Raw genomic sequence first — 21,992 nt, 5'->3', positions numbered from 1 at the left:
ATACCCAGCGCAAAGTCACCCTTTGTGGATACTGCACTACGGGGCTCCGCGGGCAGCTGCCGGCATAACTATAATATATTTACGGTTTGAATTTCGTCCCGCCACTTATATAACATCATTCCCCAATGTCTTATGAAGCTAACCGTTGTGTCCGATTTGATTTTAAGGCATTTTTGGGACGACGCATAGGTCTTTGTAGGACGACGACGCTGCTTGCTATATGTCCCATTCATTACAATGGGGAAATACCGCGCCGCTAGCTAGCTACACTGTCGCCATAACTAAATTATATTTACAGTTTGAATTTCGTCCACGCCTTATATAACATCATTCCCCAATGTCTTATAAAGCTAACCGTTGTGTCCGATTTGATTTTAAGGCATTTTTATGAACACGGCATCTTTGTAGGAACGAGCAGCTGCTCTATATGTCCCATTCATTACAATGGGGAAATATCGCAGCTTGCTCACTTCGCATAACTAAAGTATATTTACAGTTTGAATTTCGTCACGGCATGAATATTACAGGGTTCTCAAGGTCTTACAAAGCTTAGCTAACATTTGTCCGATTTCGGATATCAATTGAATGTATTTTTGTGAATGTCAGAGTTAGGAGGAGGCTAGCTAGCTCTCATTGATGGACTCCAGCTCACCGGCGGCTCTATCAATGAGACTCGCGGACAAGAGGGGTTTATTTCCCCGATTGTTTGTTTAAATAACTCAACACACATACCCATTATAAGATTAACTGGAACCTGCGAGCTGCGGTAAAAGATTGCGGGCGTAACAAGCTTCGCTGACACTGCGGTCAGGGCGATGTAGCAACCCAGGCAGCACCAACACCGGCACTAAACTCCGACACACAGTCGGAGAAAATTTGCAATTAGCCATCCTTTTGTAAGTCCCCCCATATTTGAGCTTTATATGGTTGATTTCTCCCATAAAAAGTTTCAGAAGTGAATTTTGTAATGGAATAGCAGAGATCTGCGTGACCTAGCTAGATTCAGAAGACTACCTGATCTCAGGTCAGTTGTGTAGCCTATGTAAATATTGGGGGTGACTGTTCTCTTAAGGTTCGGATTTTGAGACGCTAAGCGTAAGCAACTCAGCTTTGTTGGGATTCGCCCGTTTTCAGCGGCAGTTTCAAAATATGAGATTTTCATAGTAAAGGGGTGTCAGTGGGACTTTGAGCTTCTATGTATGTCCTATTTACCCACCGAACTGTCGTTATTCAACTATGACAGGGTAAAATCGGTTTTGCATTCTATCACCCCTTTAAATATTCACTTAAAAGGCTTGCTTGCCTGGGGTACCCAGAATGGAGGCTTGTGATTGGCTGTGACTTGCCTGCATGGCGGTGCTCATGGCGAAGGGAAGCTGACTCAGAGGAGTTTTTAGGATGTTGATGAGAGCGACAGAAACAAAGATTTTCTGAGCATCCAGAACATTTCGCTCATCAATCAGCACGTAGACGGCAAACACTAAGAAGGCAATCTGAGCAGAGAAGACAAAAAGAAAAGAATGTCTTAATTAACATTATAATAAACATCACACGGACGATTCGGATGCGTTCATCAAAGAGAAAAGGCTGCCAGATGTCCAATCAAATATCGGGAAACCTCAAAACAGCATCCGTTACTACTCCACTGCATATTTGTCCTCACCTCCGCGACTTGCCAAAAGTCAGCTTATACGTAGATTTATACTTTATCATGGCAAGTTATGCTATGTTGATTTGAATGGAAAATGGTCTTTTTATCCATTTTATTTCTATGGGTCTCTTTCTATGCGTTTTTCCTTTTTTCCACAAACGGATAATAGACTTTTTCTCTTCACCAGATGGCATACAAGGGTTGATAGCAGAAAAGTCCAACTCTAACATGATTGGTCAATACATCTCAAACTACTAACGGAAACCAGAATGTTCAGGTTGTGATGTCACAGACCTCCTGATTGGTTCCCCAGACCGAGACTCACCAGGAAGGAGGAGGAGTTGAAGGAAGCCAGAGAGACGGAGTAGAGGATCTGAGATTTCTTCAGCGCCCCCAGTTCCCCATCTCTCAGGACACCAACACGTCGCAGGAAAGCTTCCTCCCAGGCGTAAAACTTAAGGATCTTCACACCGCTCAAGATCTCGTTCATCAGTTTTATCCGACCGTCCATGAACTTCATCTGAACCTCCTACAAACACAAGCACTAGTTTAAACATTTAATCGCAACCTCCTACAAACATGGAAGCAGTTTAAACCGTTTAACCGTAAGTGTTAGGGTTACCTGCAGTTTGCTTCTCAGTTTAGCGATGAATCCGTTCAGAGGGAAGATCAGAACGACAGCAGTGAGACCAGCGAGGGCAGATGGACCGAGGAGCTGGGAAAAAAAAAAAAAAAAAAAAAAAAAAAAAAAAAAAAAAAAAAAAAAAAAAAAAAAAAAAAAAAAAAAAAAAAAAAAAAAAAAAAAAAAAAAAAAAAAAAAAAAAAAAAAAAAAAAAAAAAAAAAAAAAAAAAAAAAAAAAAAAAAAAAAAAAAAAAAAAAAAAAAAAAAAAAAAAAAAAAAAAAAAAAAAAAAAAAAAAAAAAAAAAAAAAAAAAAAAAAAAAAAAAAAAAAAAAAAAAAAAAAAAAAAAAAAAAAAAAAAAAAAAAAAAAAAAAAAAAAAAAAAAAAAAAAAAAAAAAAAAAAAAAAAAAAAAAAAAAAAAAAAAAAAAAAAAAAAAAAAAAAAAAAAAAAAAAAAAAAAAAAAAAAAAAAAAAAAAAAAAAAAAAAAAAAAAAAAAAAAAAAAAAAAAAAAAAAAAAAAAAAAAAAAAAAAAAAAAAAAAAAAAAAAAAAAAAAAAAAATCAACCAACCAGTCAATCAACCAACCAACCAACCAACCAACCAGTCAACCAACCAATCAACCAGTCATTCAACCAGTCAACTAACCAACCAGTCAATCAATCAATCAATCAACCAACCAGTCAACCAGTTAACCAGTCAATGAACCAACCAACCAGTCAACCAATCAATCAATCAACCAATCAACCAACCAGTCAATCATTCAACCATTCAACCAACCAACCAGTCAACCAACCAATCAACCAGTTTATCATTTCAACATTTATCCATTTAGTTAATGGTTCAGTCCAGTTACAGAAGAGAGAATGGTTCAGTCCAACTACAGAAGAGTATCAACATTTAGTTAATGGTTCAGTCCAACTACAGAAGAGAGAATGGTTCAGTCCAACTACAGAAGAGTAACAAGGTAGAGAGAATGGTTCAGTCCAACTACAGAAGAGTAACAACATTTAGTTAATGGTTCAGTCCAACTACAGAAGAGTAACAAGATATAGAGAATGGTTCAGTCCAACTACAGAAGAGTAACAAGATAGATAGAATGGTTCAGTCCAACTACAGAAGAGTAATAAGATAGAGAGAATGGTTCAGTCCAACTACAGAAGAGTAACAACATTTAGTTAATGGTTCAGTCCAACTACAGAAGAGTAACAAGATAAAGAGAATGGTTCAGTCCAACTACAGAAGAGTAACAAGATAGAGAGAATGGTTCAGTCCAACTACAGAAGAGTAACAAGATAGAGAGAATGGTTCAGTCCAACTACAGAAGAGTAATAAGATAGAGAGAATGGTCCAGTCCAACAACAGAAGAGTAATAAGATAGAGAGAATGGTTCAGTCCAACTACAGAAGAGTAACAAGATAGAGAGAATGAAACCAACCACAAAGCATTGTTATCGTTTACCTGCCACAGGAAGTAGAAGCAGAGAGCAATCTCGATGGGAGCGACCCAAAGACTGTTGAAATAAACTATAAAGTCCATCAGCTTCTGAGTGTCGGCTGAAACCAGATTAATGATTTCTCCCAAAGTACACTGCCGCCGAGCTGCACTGCTGATCAGCAGACACTGAGGATTCAAATACAGATAACTTTATTAACTATGCTGCTGATCAGAAGACACTTTTATTCATTTAAGCAAGGAAAGTGTAAAGTTAGCTAATGAGCTTAATTTTATTTATTTATTTTACAGGTTGTTATGAATGGCCTAGTATCTCATGTCCAGCTCTACCTCCACAGCTCTGTGGTGGAAGGTCTGGCTACACCACAGATGCATTCTGGCATCATGACAGTTTTTTGCATTTCTTTAAAACAATCACAATGATCTCGGGTGGCGGTAAGCTCCGAATGCAGCAACGGTGTCTCTGCTAAATAGTCTCAGGAAGGAACTTGTTTTATGGTAGAACATTTGCACCCCGCAAAAGAAAACTCCACATACAAAATTAAATGAAGTTAACCGTCTTTAACTGACACAATATAGTAAGGTGAGATATTTAAATTAACTGATACATGGTTAAAACTCATTGGCTCTTACCAGTGTATCTCCGTGTGGACTTCGTCCACAGCAATCCCACCAATCAGTCCCAAAACCTCCCAGTTAGAGAAGAAATTATCTAACATATTCGTTTTAAAACCTCCCAGTTAGAGAAGAAATTATCTAACATATTCTTTATAAAAGCTCCCAGTTAGAGAAGAAATTATCTAACATATTCTTTATAAAACCGCCCAGTTAGAGAGGAAATTATCTAACATATTCTTTATAAAACCTCCCAGTTAAAGAGGAAATGATCTAAACATATTCTTTATAAAATCGCCCAGTTACAGAGGAAATGATCTAAACATATTCTTTATATAACCTCCCAGTTAGAGAGGAAATGATCTAACATATTCTTTATAAAACCGCCCAGTTAGAGAGGAAATGATCTAACATATTCTTTATATAACCTCCCAGTTAGAGAGGAAATGATCTAAACATATTCTTTATAAAACCTCCCAGTTAGAGAGGAAATTATCTAAACATATTCTTTATAAATCTTTACAATCATTCCCTGAAAGAACCAATCAGGTCTGTCTTGTTGTAACATCCACATCTTCTTCTAAACTTGATATTTTCAGCGTTTAGCTTTGCTCGGAGGTTGTTGTTGTTTCTCAAAGAGAACAGAGTGTGAGAACGGAAACACACACAGAGAAAGACAGGTGAGGGTTATGAAATTATGCTGGAAATGTTCTTCTGTTGATCCAGACTACTGTCTGTCTGTCTGTCTGTCTGCCTGCCTACCTGCCTGTCTGCCTGCCTGTCTGCCTGCTACCTTCCTGTAGACGAGTCCCATGACGGCCGTCTTGACTCTCATCCCGACGGTGAAGCAGTGGAACATGTACTGATGATGCAACAGAGACTGCAGACAGGACAGCAGGAAAAGCCTGTCTGTCTGTCTGTCTGTCTACCTGTCTGTGTCTGCCTTCCTGCCTGTGTGCCTGCCTGTCTGCCTGCTACCTTCCTGTAGACGAGGCCCATGACGGCCGTCTTGACTCTCATCCCGACGGTGAAGCAGTGGAACATGTACTGATGATGCAGCAGAGACTGCAGACAGGACAGCAGGAAGAGCAGCGAGGCGAACAGGAACCCTTTCCACATCGCAGCGTCTTTGTCCCTCATGAAGGACAGCAGCAAACTGACAACAATAAAGACAGTACACAATAAACAACAACATAAACTATAAACATCAGCAATAATAATAAACAAACAGTATCAAATAAAATCTCACAGTAACTGATCTGACTTCTGAGACCAACCAGATGCTCTTAGATGTTTCTAGATTCAGAAAGATCGGTTCTCTGTTTCTGTTCTTAGGGACCTTTTCATAAAAGACCACCTCTCCTCTTGGAGACCATTTGAGTCTAAAGATCCTCTCTTCTCCTGGAGACCTTTGAGTCTAAAGATCCTCTCTTCTCCTGGAGACCTTTGAGTCTAAAGACCATCTCTTCTCCTGGAGACCTTTGAGTCACTGCTACCAAATGCTTGCTCTTGGTGGGAATTGTTGTGTCTCTGTATAATTAAAATGTGTGTTCCTATGATAGACTGAGCTCCTCTCTGCTCCTCTCTATTTCCATCTGTGTGCATTCATTTCCCATTAATGCTTGTTACAAACTAAGTTCCTAGGAGCTTCCTCCCTGGAGTCCTAATGCTTTCTCACCTCGCAGGTTTCCTTGGATTGTGGGGGCACCTGGATCCTGTTTGATGTCGTAGTCCTACTTGGGGGTAATGGTTGTGTTCCTGTAAATTATGGAGTGTGGTCTGGACCTACTCTATCTGTAAAGTGTCCTGAGATAACTGCTGTTAGGATTTGACACTGTAAATTAAGGTTATATTCAATTCTCTTTATTTTTGTTGTTTTTATTTGTTTATTTGGTGTGTTGATCCAGTACAGCACTTTGGTCACCGTGGTTAGCTTAAATGTAAATAAACTTGACCCTGACCTTTTACCCTCACCTGAGCACCTGCGGGATGGCGAACATGAAGGCGTCATGCAGGAGAAGACAAAGTGTCCCAGACAGGAAGTAGAACCCAAAGCTCCGCCCCAGAGCCTGCAGGAGGAAGAGGCCGTAGCCCCGCCCCTTCCTGTTCCTCCTCAGCAGCAGCGTTTCTTCTGTAGGAGCAGAAACCCCACCAGACCGGGACCAGGACCAGGACCAGGACCACGAGGGTCCAAAACCAGCAGGTTTCTCCCTACAGAACATCAAAACAAAATAACAGGGAGGGAATTTGTTGTGATTGGATGTAGTTTTATTTGCGATCGTCCTTGCTGCTTAGATTTTATTAGTGATTGATTCTAGTTTTATAAAGAGGAGATCCACATGAATAATAAGCACATAAAATACAAGTATAAATCCTCATAATTTAAACAGTTTCCATAATTACAGTGCTCTTACAATAAATTCAGGCATCTGTAACATTCAGATTAAATATGAATGAATCTTAAATTAAAACGTGTCGTACTGCAGCTGTTTGCAGCTCTGACTCCAGAACTTCTCCAAATCCGTCATGATCCGGATCGATGAGTCCTGGTCCCGCAGAGACCACAGGTCTGCAGCCTGCAGGGGGTGCCGGTAACCTCGGCCCACCAAACTGACAGGGAGACAAAACACGACAACAATGTCACTATTTATTATTATTATTATTATTATTATTATTATTATTATTATTATTATTATTATTATCGATAGAGTTAGTGGTAGTTCTATAAATCCAGGGTTTCAGTCAGTTTAAGATCATAAAAAGAAGAGCAGTCTGACATTTCATCACAAGATTTGAATTCTTTCATAAAACGGCTGCATGACTTTTACAATCAAAGCCTGTCAGAGTCCACAGAGGGGGAACATTTGGACTCAGAGTTTCCACCAGTCTTGTCCCGGCTGCTCCGTGGCTTTGTCCAGTCGTCCACCAAAGTTCAGAATTCAAAGTTCTGGCCTGCAGCTCCGTCAGAAACAGACCTGGGGCTTATTTTTAGTGGAGCAGAGCGATGGGACATTTCTAGGACATGCTGGAGCCTGAACGCAGCGCAGATGTAAGTTACTGTTCACAGGAAAACTTGAAACCCTTAAAATAAAAACAGATTTCATTTCCTACTTTGTCAAACAGTGAAGAGGATCACCTGAGATTGTTTCAGCAGGTTGCCGGTTAAATATTTAGCTGTAATATAAGACAATAACCCCACTGTTGTCCGGATACAAAGATGATGTAATAGATGACAACACAAATATATAAACACATTCACACAGTCATTGTAACATGCAGTTTGGTGAGTTTTGGTGATTAGCAAACCAAAACGGAATCTGCTGATTTTTCAGCAGTGATCCAGAATATATTCTGCAGAATTTAGCGGACTGTTTATCTGTTTGGGTGGAGGTGTGTTAAAACTCTGGATTCTGCGTGTGCAGATTCCTTGGCTCTGCTGATGTTCGTACTTGCTGAACCAGAAGAAGAAAAAGTTGGAGAGAAACGAGGCGTCTTCTTCTGGACATTGGTTCTAACGAGAAGAAGAAGAAAAGGTGACATAAACTCATATTTAACACTGTGTAAAAACAAAAGATCAATCAAAAAGGTTTGATATCGGTTTGTGCACAGCGTCTGACAACTTCATGATTTTGGTCAATTAAAAAGTTTTTTTAATAGTTTTATTACTGACATTACTGACACACACCAACATGGATGTAGGAGAGTGTGTGTGTGTGTGGTGTGTGTCTGTGTGGTCTGTGTGTGTGTATGTGTGTCTGTCTGTCTGTGTCTGTGTCTGTGTGTGTGTTTGTTACCAGTGTGTGTGTGTGTGTGTGTGTGTGTGTGTCTGTCTGTGTGTGTGTTTGTGTGTGTGTGTCTGTGTGTTACCTGTGTGTGGTGTTTGTCTGTGTGTGTGTGTGTGTGTGTGTCTGTGTGTGTGTTACCTGTGTGTGTTTCTCAGAGAGCGGTCGGCGATCGGAGAAGCAGCTGAGGATGAGTTCGATGAGTTGAAGGGAAAAACAGACGAAGAAAGCAACAAAACGAACAGCATCTGATGAAAAACCCTGAAACAGCAGAGAGATGGAATATTTAAATAAAACGTGAATATATTTAAACATCTGAGATTGTCGCTTCCATCAGTATCAAAACAAAAGAATTCCAACAACATGAATTTAAGATTAGAATTTCCCTCGCTGTTGAAATAGTAACCAGAGAAACTTTGTCCTTTCTTTAGTTAGAGCAGCTGGGGAAAAACAGAGCTATATCCACTTTGTAGAGTTCATGATTATTTATTTAATGTTACATTTACAGCTTTTTAATACAGATAATTATGTTCAAGTTTTTTTTCACTGACAAGTGAAGAGAAAAACTTGTTTGTGGTTTTTAGGAAACATGTGCAACTCGCAGCTACATTTGAACGGCTCTCTAAGAAATACTTAACACACCTCACACGTCCAGAGGAAAGTCAATTTAGAGCTATGAAATACTGCAGCGGACGGAGAAGAACTGGGACGGCCAGTTCATACTGCAAGGCTGCAATGCTGCATGGCTGCAATGCTGCAAGGCTGCAACACTGGAAAGCTGCAACACTGGAAAGCTGCAACACTGGAAGCCTGCAAGGCTGCAACACTTGAAGGCTGCAAGGCTGCAACACTGCAAGGCTGCAAAGCTGCAATGCTGCAATGCTGCAACACTGCAAGGCTGCAACACTGGAAGCCTGCAAGACTGCAACACTGCAAGGTTGCAACACTGCAACACTGCAAGGCTGCAATGCTGCAACACTGCAAGGCTGCAATGCTGCAACACTGGAAGGCTGCAAGACTGTGACACTGCAAGGCTGCAACACTGGAAGGCTGCAAGGCTGCAACACTGCAATGCTGCAAGGCTGCAACACTGGAAGGCTGAGAACGGACAGAGAAGAACTGGGACGGCATGTTTATACTGCAAGGCTGCAAGGCTGCAATGCTGCAACACTGCAACGCTGCAGCGCTGCAACACTGCAAGGCTGCAACACTGAAAGGCTGCAAGGCTGCAAGGCTGCAACTCTGGAAGGCTGCAACGCTGCAAGGCTGGAAGGCTGCAACACTGCAAGGCTGCAACACTACAAGGCTGCAAGGCTGCAATGCTGCAACACTGCAATGCTGCAACACTGCAAGGCTGCAAGGCTGCAATGCTGCAATGCTGCAACACTGCAATGCTGCAACACTGCAATGCTGCAACGCTGCAATGCTGCAACACTGCAATGCTGCAACACTGCAACCCTGCAACACTGCAACACTGCAACACTGGAAGGCTGCAACGTTGCAAGGCTGGAAGGCTGCAACGCTGCAAAGCTGCAACTACTGTATGAAATCAACTTTGTTCTCCCAACTATCTCCAAGTTACTTGAAAAAGCATTATATAATCAACTGGTCAATTACCTTGAAGACAAGAAGCTGCTCAGTGATCACCAGCATGGCTTTCGACCTATGCGGTCAACTATGTCGGCTCTGCTGCTTTTCACTGAGCAGATACGTGCGTCCTTAAATAAGGGCCAGATTACTGGAGCTGTATACATAGATTTTCGAAAAGCTTTCGATACAGTTAATCATCAAATTTTGTTAAATAAACTTCTTACTTTTCATTTGTCCTCCTCTACAATAGATATGTTTAGATCATATTTAAGTGATAGGTCTCAGACTGTGAAAATCGGTTTAGTAACATCAGAGCCACGAGTGTGTTCCACGGGAGTTCCACAGGGCAGTATTTTGGGTCCTTTACTTTTCCTTATGTATATTAATGATCTTCCTTATGTGTTTAATTTTTCTAGCTCTCTGCTATATGCGGATGACACTGTTATTTTTTTTCAGGCTCAAATATTGATACAATTAATCACAAACTTAATACAGATCTCCAGCTTTTACATAACTGGTTGGAAGAGAATCATTTAACACTTAATACCAAGAAAACAGAATGCATGTACTTCTATTCACCTAGGAGACATTTATCCATAACTAATCCCATCATGTTTTTTAATCAAAAACTTTCAGTTGTATCCACTTATAAGTATCTTGGAGTCTCTCTTGACTCACATCTTACTTATTGTGAGCATGTCCGAACCCTAACCAGTAAGTTAAACCAAAAGTTATTTGTTTATAGTAAAATTAGACCATATTTGTTGCTTTCTGTTTCAAAGACTTATCTTCATGCCATCATTATGTCCACTTTGTCGTATTGTTTACCTGTTTGGTCACTTACAACAAATGAGATTCTTGAACCAGTAATAAGACTCTATAATAAAGCCTATAAGCTACATGTTAGGCTTCCTGTATGGACTCACCACTGTACTGCACTATCTCTCTGTAATGCCTTGACATTTGAGAATTATAAATTAAGCCTTGGGATAAAACTGTATTATCAAATTTTAAATGGTCACACTGTAGCTGCTCTGTCTACATTGGTTCCAAAACCTAGTTCAAGGTCCAAGCGTATTACGAGATCTGCAACACATGGACTTCTGCCTTTACCGGCTTTTAGAAACTGTTATGGACAGGGATCTTTTTTCTATGTGCTCACTAAAGTCTGGAATGACATTCCACAGCACATCAGAACCTTAACGTCAATAACATCATTTAAATTAACATTTGTTCGCTATTTAATGGAGAGGTTTACCTGCGACCATTAAGTCAGCTTTATGGCTTTGCCCTGTTGCTCATTCTCCTGGTCTGTGTGTTTGTGACTGTTTTTGTCTAGGAGTTTTTGTTGTGTATATGGTCTTTATGTTCTGCAGAGCAGGAACCTGCTGAAAATCAGTTTTACACTGAGTCAGGCCCGATTGTCTTTAATCTTTTCCTGTTTAATAAATAAAAAATGAAAATGAAATGAAAAAAGGCTGGAAGGCTGCAACGCTGGAAGGCTGCAACACTGCAAAGCTGCAACTACTGTATGAAATCAACTTTGTTTTAAGAAAAAACATGTTTTATCCGCAATCTTATGGAGAAAAACTACAGTACCCACAATCCTAAGCATAACAGCAACGTCTCTGATTGGTCCAACACGCTGATACCATAGAAATACCTCAAACGTCTCGAGCAAGCTTCTACCATTAAAGTCTCTGATAGTTTCTGATAGTCTTGTATCTTTGCCTTTTTAGTCGTTGTCAAAAAAGGTTTTGCCAAATCAAATGTTTTATTCTCACAATTCATCTCGTAGCTGATTGGCTCGGTTCCAGACTTAAAACTCTTTATATCTAAATGTCAATTAAACAATTAAATGGGGAAAAACACATTTCTACTTTTTTTTTCTTTGTGCTATGCAGTGCTGTCTTTTCCTTTCTGTATCACAATGACATGGTCTGTCAACAAATTACAGTGCAAACAGTAAAAGGGTAAATGTGAATCTTGTCCAGTCTCTTGCAATCAAACTCCCACATACACTAAGGTATAACTTACAATTTACAATAATTGTCATCAAAATGTTAGCCATAGTTTACATCAGAACATCCCTCCAGAGTACACTGTTATATTGACAATATGACTAAGCAGTTTGACTGTCTTATCCGTACACAATGACACAAGGACTTGTCAGTCTGATGGCACTGACGTGTTCATTGACACAGATATTTACTTTTGAGAGATGAACTAAGGACTTTGAGCAAGAGACTGGCTCTTGCAGGTAATCCATGGTGTTTTGCTATTTGTACAAATTGTTTTGAGAAATGCACTTACTGTTTTGCAAATGTTGAGGATGATTCAAGAAATGTACCAAAGCGACTGAGAAAAACTGTAATATAATGTCTGATACCTGATCAATAATCTGTTGGATGTTGACATTAATATAATATCTGATATCTGATCAATAATCTGTTGGATGTTGATATTAATTAGTGCTGTCAAACGATTAAAATATTTAATCGCGATTAATCGCATTGTCATAGTTAACTCACGATTAATCGCAATTAATCACACATTTTTATCTATTCTAAATGTCCCTTGATTTCTTTTTGACCCATTATATTTTTTCGTTTTAATGCTCTTATCAACATGGAAAAGTGGATCGGCTTGCTTTGTGCAAATGTTTTTTTATTAAAAACAACATAGGCATATACGTAGTGTTCAATTTCACACTAACATTCTCACTTGGAACTAATAATCTGTCACATAATGTAACACTGTTACCTCCATTTTCCACTGCAGATAGTACTGCCTCATGACTCCCCCGACTCATTTCCTGAATCTCATTCTCTATAACCAACGTAAAATCAAGGAGAGGGTTAACTTTTCCTGCTACAGGTTTCCCACTGTGGTCAGAAAGAACAGAGGAGACCCTTTGTTTCTCTCACTGACTGTAGAGTCACTACTGGCTCCAAAGCTAATCGCCGTGACGAGTCTACTAGCTACTAGAGGTGTGAATCTTCACTGGTCTCCCGATTCGATTACGATTATCCGGTCAGCGATTCGATTCGATATCTCGATGCATCACGATGCTTCAAAATACATTTTTCTATTAAAGCCATGTAGGATATTTGACTTGAGAAACTTGCATTGTCAAGTGCAATGCCCAAGCTGCAAAACGTAACTTCAGACTGGAATGATGAAGTGTTTGGGTTCATTTCTTTAAAGTAGCTACCACGAAGGGTGACCTATTTTTGATTAGTCATATACCACCCTACTTTTAACCAACAAATCTATTGTGCTGTATAGGGCTAACTGACCTCAGACAACTCTTTAACAAAAAAGGTACTACTTACTGAACAATAACATATGTATAAATAACATTTAGCCGTTAGATTGAACCCAAAACAACCCAAATCACACCCTTCAAATAGGATAACTGCAATATTTCTTCAAATGATATTACACACAACTAGCTACCCTTTTACCCGTTTCTCTATCAGTTTCCACTTAAAACACTCCAGCTACACAAAATGATTCCTCCCCTACAGCATTTCAATGTAAAACTTACTCAAACCCTATTAAACCACTGCGTTAACACAAACCTATCCACACACACACACACACACACATGCCGAGAAGAGAAAAAAAAAAAGAAAGTTGCGGACTCATGTGGACGTGCAGCAGCCAGCAGGACGTTATCTTCAGTGAAGCAAACACACAGAAATCCAACTTACAGTTAGCTGTTAGTCCAAGAAACACAGCTCAAACACAAGAAACACAGCTCAAACACGACAACCAAAACCAGTCACCAGCTACTGCTGTTAGACAGGAAAAGTGCCGTAGTGTAGCTACACCTCTTCAGCTTCGTTATTCCACTTAGATCGTTTCCAAGATAACTAGCGTTTCTCGATGTTTCTCAGTTTTCTTTCCTCTTATCGATTTGCGATCCTCTCCACTGTGCCGTTTCTCCGCTCAGCCGTTTTAGGTGTGTGTGTCTGTTTGTTTGTGTGTCTGCCTGTCTCCGTCTGTCTGTGTGTGTGAAACGGGTTAGCTCGGCTACTGAGTGTTATTTTTCATTTGAATGTTTATGCCGAGTGGCCATAGTGGGATTCATAATTTTGCTTCCGGTCTAGCTAGATCCGAAAGAACGTTAAGCCTTCTTTAACTGTCTATGCGATAATCATGCAATAAAAAAATTGTCGGGGTTAAAATGGGTTTGCATTAATGCCGTTAATAACACGTTAAACTGACAGCCCTAATATTAATATAATATCTGATATCTGATCAATAATCTGTTGGATGTTGACATTAATATAATGTTTGATACCTGATGAATAATCTGTTGGATGTTGACATTAATATAATGTTTGATACCTGATCAATAATCTGTTGACATTAATATAATATCTGAAATCTGATCAATAATCTGATGGACGTTGATACCTGATCAATAATCTGTTGGATGTTGATACCTGATCAATAATCTGATGGATGTTGATACCTGATCAAAAATCTGCTGGATGTTGATACCTGATCAATAATCTGATGGATGTTGATACCTGATCAATAATCTGATGGACGTTGATACCTGATCAATAATCTGATGGATGTTGATACCTGATCAATAATCTGTTGGATGTTGATACTTGATCAATAATCTGATGGACGTTGATACCTGATCAATAATCTGATGGATGTTGATACCTGATCAATAATCTGATGGATGTTGATACCTGATCAATAATCTGTTGGATTTTGATACCTGGTCAATAATCTGATGGATGTTGATACCTGATCAATAATCTGTTGGATGTTGATACCTGATCAATAATCTGATGGATATTGATACCTGATCAATAATCTGATGGATGTTGATACCTGATCAATAATCTGTTGGATGTTGATACCTGATCAATAATTTGATGGACGTTGATACCTGATCAATAATTTGATGGACGTTGATACCTGATCAATAATCTGATGGATGTTGATACCTGATCAATAATCTGATGGACGTTGATACCTGATCAATAATCTGATGGATGTTGATACCTGATCAATAATCTGATGGATGTTGATCAATAATCTGATGAATGTTGATACCTGATCAATAATCTGTTGGATGTTGATACCTGATCAATAATCTGATGGACGTTGATACCTGATCAATAATCTGATGGATGTTGACATTGATACCTGATCAATAATCTGATGGACGTTGATACCTGATCAATAATCTGATGGATGTTGATACCTGATCAATAATCTGATGGATGTTGATACCTGATCAATAATCTGATGGACGTTGATACCTGATCAATAATCTGATGGATGTTGATACCTGATCAATAATCTGATGGATGTTGATCAATAATCTGATGGATGTTGATACCTGATCAATAATCTGATGGATGTTGATACCTGATCAATAATCTGATGGATGTTGATCAATAATCTGATGGATGTTGATACCTGATCAATAATCTGATGGATGTTATCAATAATCTGATGGATGTTGATACCTGATCAATAATCTGATGGATGTTGATACCTGATCATACTGATGGATGTTGATCAATAATCGATGGATGTTGATACCTGATCAATAATCTGATGGATGTTGATCAAAATCTGATGGATGTTGATCAATAATCGATGGATGTTGATACCTGATCAATAATCTGATGGATGTTGATCAATAATCTGATGGATGTTGATCAATAATCTGATGGATGTTGATACCTGATCAATAATTTGATGAATGTTGATACCTGATCAATAATCTGATGGATGTTGATACCTGATCAATAATCTGATGGATGTTGATCAATAATCTGATGGATGTTGATACCTGATCAATAATCTGATGGATGTTGATACCTGATCAATAATCTGATGGATGTTGATCAATAATCTGATGGATGTTGATACCTGATCAATAATCTGATGGATGTTGATCAATAATCTGATGGATGTTGATCAATAATCTGATGGATGTTGATACCTGATCAATAATCTGATGGATGTTGATCAATAATCTGATGGATGTTGATCAATAATCTGATGGATGTTGATCAATAATCTGATGGATGTTGATACCTGATCAATAATCTGATGGATGTTGACCTTCAGAGGAACGACGGAGCAAAGAACCAGAAGAGTCCAGAAGAGGAAGAGGAGGACGGAGGAACGACTGCCCTTCATCCTCTCAATCTGGATTATAACCACAGACAGAACCTGAAGAAGAGGAGTAGAGGAGGAGTAGAGGAGGAGGAGGAGAGGAAGAGGAGGAGGAGAGGAGGAGAGGAGGAGGAGGAGGAGGAGGAGGAAGAGGAGGAGGAGGACAAGGAGGAGGAGGATGAGGAGGGAGAGGAGGAGGAGAGGTGGAGAGGAGGAGGAGGAGAGGAGGAGGAGGAGAGGAGGAGAGAAGAGGAGGAAAGGAGGAGGAGGAGGAGAGGAGGAGGAGAGGAGGAAGAGGAGAGGGAGGAGGAGGAGGAGGAGGAAGAGGAGGAGGAGGAGGAGGACGAGGAGGAGGAGGAGGAGGAGAGGAGGAGGAGGAGGAGGAAGAGGAGGAGGAGGAGGAGGAGGAGAGGAGAATATAATTATACTATACTTTAATAATATCAAACACATTTTGTTTAGTTAGAACATCCAGAGAATGAAACAACAAAGGCAACGAAGGCAACAAGGCAACGAAGGCAACGAAGGCAACGACAACGCATAACGAGGCAACGATAACGGGCAACGAGGCAACGATAACGAGGCGACGGCAAACTAGGCAACGATAAACGGTATAAGTAACGAAGGCAACGAAGGAACGGATAGGGAACGTATAAGGGCAACGGAGGGAACGAAGCAACGGCTAAGGTAACGAAGGTAACAAGCAACAGGCAACAAGGCTGAAGAAACGATACGACAAAGGACAAAACATAATGTTGACAAAAGCATCCGGAAGAACCCGAGTGTTGCCGTGCCAACCAGTGACGTACCAGAGTGAGGCTTCTGATCAGCGGACCAATCAGGATCAGCAGGTGGTTCTGGATCTCTTCGTTCTTCTTCACCAGGAAATAAAACATCTCCAGCAGACAGAAAGAAGCCAGACTGAGAGACAGCAGCTGAAACACAGACAGAGAGGCTGAAAAACAGACAGAGAGGCTGAAAAACAGACAGAGAGAGAGGCTGAAACACAGACAGTAAGGCTGAAACACAGACAGACAGGCTGAAACACAGAGAGAGAGACTGAAACACAGAGACAGAGAGGCTGAAACACAGACAGACAGGCTGAAAAACAGACAGAGAGGCTGAAACACACAGAGAGAGAGGCTGAAACACAGACAGAGAGGCTGAAACACACAGAGAGAGAGGCTGAAAAACAGACAGAGAGGCTAAAACACACAGAGAGAGAGGCTAAAACACAGACAGAGAGGCTGAAACAGACAGAGACAGAGAGGCTGGAACACAGACAGACAGGCTGAAACACAGACAGAGAGGCTGAAACACAGACAGGCTGAAAAACAGACAGAGAGGCTGAAACACACATAGAGAGAGGCTGAAACACAGACAGAGAGGCTGAAACACACAGAGAGAGAGGCTGAAACAGACAGAGAGGCTAAAACACAGAGAGAGAGACTGAAACAGAGAGAGAGGCTGAAACAGACCGACAGGCTGAAACACAGAGAGAGAGAGGCTGAAACAGAGAGTGGCTGAAACACAGACAGAGAGGCTGAAAGACAGAGACAGAGAGGCTGAAACACAGAGACAGAGAGGCTGAAACAGACAGAGAGGCTGAAACACAGAGTGGCTGAAACACAGACAGGCTAAAACATAGAGACAGAGAGGCTGAAACATAGAGACAGAGAGGCTGAAACACAGAAAGAGAGGCTGAAACACAGAGAGGCTGAAACACAGAGACAGAGAGGCTCAAACACAGAGAGACTGAAACAGAGAGAGAGGCTGAAACACAGACCGACAGGCTGAAACACAGAGAGAGAGAGGCTGAAACAGACAGACAGGCTGAAACACAGACAGACAGGCTGAAACACAGACAGGTAGTTTGTGTTCTCACCGTCTTGCTGCAGCAGAGTTTGGACAGCGGGATGACCCCTCTGTGCGGGCGGAGCTGCAGGTACAGCAGGTAAAGAGGAGAACAGGTCCACAGGTAGACACAGGGGAACCAGACCAGGACCGTGTGCTGGAAACACTGGGTCAGGTCTGGCCGGGACGAGTACCAGGTCAGGTTCCAGTCCTGGGACACAGAACACCGTCACACAGAAGTTTAGTATATTTCAAACACAAAATAATTAACAAAAAACTTAAATTAGAGCACACAAAAGTATTTTACTCTGTAAGAAGAAAGAGGAAGATTAAGCTAAATAAATAAATAAATACTCTTGTCTGAGAGGACAAAACTAAATGCTTTGTGGGTCCATACCTTTACATCTTTAAATACAATACCAAGTCTCTTACCATCTGTAAACAGCCGAGTCATCTTTAGACAGATGAGTCATCTGTAAACAGCTGAGTCATCTGTAAACAGCCGAGTCATCTTTAGACAGATGAGTCATCTGTAAACAGCTGAGTCATCTGTAAACAGCTAAACATTTATTCAACCTTTATTTATACTCAGAGGTCATTGAGGAGTAGGGCATTGACTCCGAACTTCGTTATTCGAATATAATTGGGGTGCATTCCCCCCGAATTCTCAAAGAAGAAGGCCAGGGCCAGGCCAGACCAGGGCCAGGCCAGACCAGGGCCAGGCCAGGCCAGGGCCAGACCAGGGCCAGACCAGGGCCAGACCAGACCAGGGCCAGACCAGGGCCAGACCAGGGCCAGGCCAGACCAGGGCCAGACCAGACCAGGGCCAGACCAGGGCCAGACCAGGGCCAGACCAGGGCCAGACCAGGGCCAGACCAGGACCAGGCCAGCTCAGCGGCGTCTTTCTCCCGTGGCGTTCCGCTGTCTCTTCTACCTACACCGGCCCCCCACCCTGTCCCTCCTCCCTTCCTACCTGCTGCTCAGTGCTGCTGCACATGAGGAGAGCACAGAGGGGGAGGGCTGAGAGCACAGAGGGGGAGGGGGCTGAGAGCACAGAGGGGGGGCTGCTCCTCAGTCACTCGACAGAAGAGAGAGGAGACTGTTTCGGGGCCACAGGAGAGAAATACATGGCGTGCTCGCTGGACAATACTGGCGACTCTTTTTTTATTTTACAGAAAGTCGCCAGATTTGTCGCTAGTCGCTTTTGTGAAAAAAAGTCGCTAAGTTGGCAACACCGCCCACACACACCGGCTCCACGCACACACCAGCACACACACACACACACACACACACACACACACACACCGGCTCAACGCACACACCAGCACACGAGTATAAACATCAGACCACTTATGTAGGCTCCGGTGAAAGCTCCGAACTTCCTGTCGAAAGCACACTGTTTGTGTTTAATCCAGGGTCTGACTTAATTTTTTTTTTTAGACTGAAGGCATTTAATGGTCAAAATATTAATAAATATTTGAATATATTCAAATATTAATATCAATATAAAAACGAACTTCGAATATGATTTTTGGGCAAAAGTCAAAGCCCTATTGAGGAGCGGTTACAACAGAAAAGAAGTGACATCATAGAAAGACACTAAACATTTTGATGAATAAATTAGGATAATATGGATGCAAAAGAAAGTAGAATTATGTAAAGCAGTTACAATTCAAAGTTTTCAGATTTAACACCAGATTTCTAAATTGTCCAAAAGGCACAGTGAGTTGGTTTAAGGGAGTGCTGTAAAGTTAAGAACATTTCCTTTGTGAAGGAGCAGTGATTGATATTATTATTCCATATATTAAGGTATTATGTATGTATGTATTATGTTATGTAACATATGTAATATACAGTAGCCTACTGTGCAAAAGTCTTAGGCAAGTGTGAAAAAAATGCTGTAAACTAAGAATGCTTTCAAAAATATAAATAATGATTGTTTATTTTTATCAATTTAGAAAATGCAAAGTGAGCGACCAAAAAAACATCTAAACCACATATTAATATTTGGTGTTACTACCCTTTGCCTTCAAACCAGCATCAGTTCTTAGAGGTACACTTGCAACAAGTCAGGGAGCGTTAAGGATCGTACATGCAGTGATCGGCCAAGTAAACTTACTGCAGCAGATGAAAAACACATCAAGCTTATTTCCCTATGAAATTGGAAGATGTCCAGCAGTGCCATCAGCTCAGAACTGGCAGAAACCAGTAGGACCCAGGTACAACCATCTACTGTCTGGAGAAGTCTGGCCAGAAATGGTCTTCATGGAAGAGTTGCAGCCAAAAAGCCATACCTCTGACATAGAAACAAGGCCAAGTGACTCAACTATGCACGAAAACATAGGAACTGGGGTGCAGAAAAATGGCAGCAGGTGCTCTGGACTGATGAAATATTTGGCTGTAGCAGAAGGCAGATTGTTGGCCGAAGGGCTGGAGAGAGGTACAATAATGAGAGTTTGCAGGTAACAGTGAAGCATGGTGGAGGTTCCTTGCAAGTTTGGGGCTGCATTTCTGCAAATGGAGTTGGAGATTTGGTCAGGATTAATGGGGTCCTCGATGCTGAGAAATACAGGCAGATACTTATCCATCATGCAATACCATCAGGGAGGCGTATGATTGGCCCCAAATTTATTCTGCAGCAGGACAACGACCCCAAACATCCAGCCAAGGTCATTAACAACTATCTCCAGCGTAAAGAAGAACAAGAAGTCCTGGAAGTGATGGCATGGTCCCCCCAGAGCCCTGGTCTCAGCATCATCCAGTCTGTCTGGGATCACATGAAGAGACAGAAGGATTTGAGGAAGCCTCCATCCACAGAAGATCTGTGGTTAGTTCTCCAAGATGTTTGGAACAACCTACCAGCCCAGTTCCTTCAAACACTGTGTGCAAGTGTACCGAGAAGAACTGATGCTGTCTTGAAGGCAAAGGGGGATCACACCAAATATTGATTTGATTTTGATTTTTCTTCTGTTCTGCACTGCATTTTGTTAACTGATGAAAATAAACTAACACTTCCATTTTTGAAAGCATTCTTAGTTTACAGCATTTTTTTCATACCTGCCCAAAACTTTTGCACAGTACTGGATGTTAAAAATGTTGTATATGTAACATATGTAATATATATTACATATACTACATATATAATATATGTTACATATGTAACATATGTAATATACACTCACCTAAAGGATTATTAGGAACACCTGTAAGATTTCTCGTTAATGCAATTATCTAATCAACCAATCACATGGCAGCTGCTTCAATGCATTTAGGGGTGTGGTCCAGGTCTAGACAATCTCCTGAAGACTGTAAAAATGTTGCCTGGTCTGATTAGTCTCGAATTCTGTTGAGACATTCAGATGGTAGAGTCAGAATTTGGCGTAAACAGAATAAGAACATGGATCCGTCATGCCTTGTTACCACTGGGCAGGCTGCTGGTGGTGGTGTAATGGTGTGGAGGAGGTTTTCTTGGCACACCTTAGGCCCCTTAGTACCAATTGGACATTGTTTAAATGCCACAGCCTTCCTGAGCATTGTTTCTGACCATGTCCATCCCTTTATGACCACCATGGACCCATCCTCTGATGGCTACTTCCAGCAGGATAATGCACCATGTCACAAAGCTCACATCATTTCAAATTGGTTTCTTGAACGTGACAATGAGTTGACTGTACTAAAATGGCCCCCACAGTCACCAGATCTCAACCCATCAACTGCAAGATGCTATCCTATCAATATTTGCCAACATTTCTAAAGAATGCTTCCAGCACCTTGTTGAATCAATGCCACGAAGAATTAAGGCAGTTCTGAAAGAGAAAGGGGGTCAAACACGGTATTAGTAGGGTGTTCCTAATAATCCTTTAGGTGAGTATGTAATACATGTAACATATGTAATATATGTTACATATGTAACACTGAGGATTGATTTAAATAATTTACCTTCATTATCAGACCATTAGCTCACTCAGTTTATAAATAATAATTATTAATAATATTAAAGATCTGTCAAACTCACCCAGAGAGGATCCAGACCGCTCACACTGCACAGATCCTCCATTTACACAACTCTTCTTCTTCTTCTTGTCCAGGTGTTTTTAAGTGAGTTTCAATTAATCAGAGTCTTCTCCTTTTTCTTCTGATTCTTCTCTTGTAAACTCTTCTTGTTGAATTTTACCGGAGAATTCTGCTGCTGTCAGAAATACTGTAGAGATCTCTCTCTCTCTCTCCCTCTCCTCAACACCAGCAGCTTTTCACTTTGTCTCTAA

General features: G+C 40.8%; 1 protein-coding gene across 1 annotated transcript in view; it reads right to left on the bottom strand.

The window, feature by feature from the left end:
• LOC120562386 (multidrug resistance-associated protein 1-like) overlaps nt 1-21,784 on the bottom strand; it is a 39,366-nt gene extending 17,582 nt beyond the window's left edge. The window contains exons 1-13 of the mRNA XM_039806099.1: nt 21,743-21,784; nt 17,759-17,938; nt 16,683-16,808; nt 15,793-15,930; nt 8,263-8,382; nt 7,789-7,850; nt 6,821-6,949; nt 6,314-6,550; nt 5,318-5,495; nt 3,731-3,892; nt 2,274-2,366; nt 1,977-2,180; nt 1,347-1,493 (exon numbers count right to left, since the gene is read on the bottom strand). Coding sequence (XP_039662033.1) covers nt 1,347-1,493; nt 1,977-2,180; nt 2,274-2,366; nt 3,731-3,892; nt 5,318-5,495; nt 6,314-6,550; nt 6,821-6,949; nt 7,789-7,850; nt 8,263-8,382; nt 15,793-15,930; nt 16,683-16,808; nt 17,759-17,938; nt 21,743-21,784 — 1,818 coding nt within the window. The remainder of the gene's footprint in view (nt 1-1,346; nt 1,494-1,976; nt 2,181-2,273; nt 2,367-3,730; nt 3,893-5,317; nt 5,496-6,313; nt 6,551-6,820; nt 6,950-7,788; nt 7,851-8,262; nt 8,383-15,792; nt 15,931-16,682; nt 16,809-17,758; nt 17,939-21,742) is intronic.
• Nucleotides 21,785-21,992: the final 208 nt, after the last annotated feature.

This window comes from Perca fluviatilis, chromosome 7 (assembly GCF_010015445.1).
Source record: "Perca fluviatilis chromosome 7, GENO_Pfluv_1.0, whole genome shotgun sequence".
Taxonomy (NCBI): Eukaryota; Metazoa; Chordata; class Actinopteri; order Perciformes; family Percidae; genus Perca; species Perca fluviatilis.
Note: the sequence above shows the minus strand (reverse complement) of the source record. Positions and strands in the feature narration are given on the sequence as shown.